Here is a 1460-nt window from a genome sequence, read left to right as displayed (position 1 = left end):
CAGACTGAAAGGTCCCAGGTTCGATTCCGGTCAAGGGCATGTACCTGGGTTGCGGGCACATCCCCAGTAGGATATGTGCAGGAGGCAGCTGATCGATGTTTCTCTCATCGATGATTCTAACTCTCTATCTCTCTCCCTTCCTCTCTGTAAAAAATCAATAAAATATATTTTTAAAAAAAGGCTAAGTTGACTTGCGCATACGTGATATATATAAAGCTCTCATGCCAGTCACATGTGTGTTTTGATCTGTCATTGTCGATTGGGAATTTGGTTGCCAATTCTATTACAGAGAAAGGGCGAATAGTGATGTTAAAATATTTCTTCTAATTAATTTCAGTGTGCACAAATTCGTGCACTGGGCCACTGGTATGCTAGATGTGTGAATCTAATGTGTTTACTCTATGTGGGGAGCTTCTAATGCACATTAAGTAGTTGATAGACTTCTCCCCTTCCCCCGCCTGTAGAGAAAATGCTAGGATATACAAATTAGAGTCTAATTCTCCTTTATTAATGTCATTCTTTACCTATGCCATTAGTCAAGGTGCTGTTGATATCTATATATATAAAAGGCTGATATGCATCTATGTGGGGACCTTCTAATGCACATTAAATAGTTGATTGACTTCTTCCCTTCCCCCCCATGTAGAGAAAATGCTAGGATATACAAATTAGAGTCTAATTCTCCTTTATTAATGTCATTCTTTACCTATGCCATTAGTCAAGGTGCTGTTGATATCTATATATATAAAAGGCTGATATGCAGTGTCCCTTCGGGAGTTCCACTGGGAGAATGGGGCTCGATCGCTCGCTCTGATGTGCGCTGACCACCAGAGGGCGGTGCAGAACATGGCGGGTGACCAGTAGTGACAGTGGGGTGCCGAGGGAGTGAGGGAATGAGGAAGCAGAGAGGCTGGGGGAACTGTTTGGTGGAGGCACGCGGGTAGCAAGGGACAGAGGAGGCAGGGAGGTGGGGAACCTGATTGGCCATGATCGCTGGCCAGGCCTAGGGACCCTACCCGTGCAGGAATTTTGTGCACCAGGCCTCTAGTAGAAAATAATACAAAATAATCTATTTTTGTCTTAACAGGGATGGTGGCCTGCGTTTTGGTGAAATGGAACGAGACTGTCAGATTGCCCATGGGGCAGCCCAGTTTTTAAGGGAAAGACTATTTGAGGCATCAGATCCATATCAGGTTCATGTTTGCAATCTTTGTGGAATAATGGCGATTGCTAACACCAGGACCCATACGTATGAATGCAGGGGCTGTCGGAATAAAACCCAGGTGTGTATAGATTTTCTGGCCAGTTGATAACTGTTTAGGATATAACCATGTTGGGCTAATTACCCAGGCAGATTTAGTGTGATGGAACAGATTGGCATTTTCACAATTTTGAATTGCATACCTCTGTAAGATTCCTAGTTTTAAATGAGAAAAACAAAATTTGATTTTTCTCTAACA

At 43.2% G+C, this 1460-nt stretch overlaps 1 protein-coding gene across 1 annotated transcript in view; it reads left to right on the top strand.

Moving 5' to 3' along the window:
* POLR2B (polymerase (RNA) II (DNA directed) polypeptide B, 140kDa) overlaps nucleotides 1–1445 on the top strand; it is a 54119-nt gene extending 52674 nt beyond the window's left edge. The window contains exon 19 of the mRNA XM_015560075.1: nucleotides 1088–1445. Within this exon, the coding sequence (XP_015415561.1) occupies nucleotides 1088–1310 (223 nt within the window). The 3' untranslated portion in view covers nucleotides 1311–1445. The remainder of the gene's footprint in view (nucleotides 1–1087) is intronic.
* Nucleotides 1446–1460: the final 15 nt, after the last annotated feature.

The sequence above is a fragment of the Myotis davidii genome, unplaced genomic scaffold (genome assembly GCF_000327345.1).
Source record: "Myotis davidii unplaced genomic scaffold, ASM32734v1 scaffold173, whole genome shotgun sequence".
NCBI lineage: Eukaryota > Metazoa > Chordata > Mammalia > Chiroptera > Vespertilionidae > Myotis > Myotis davidii.
This window is presented reverse-complemented; position numbering and strand designations above follow the sequence as displayed.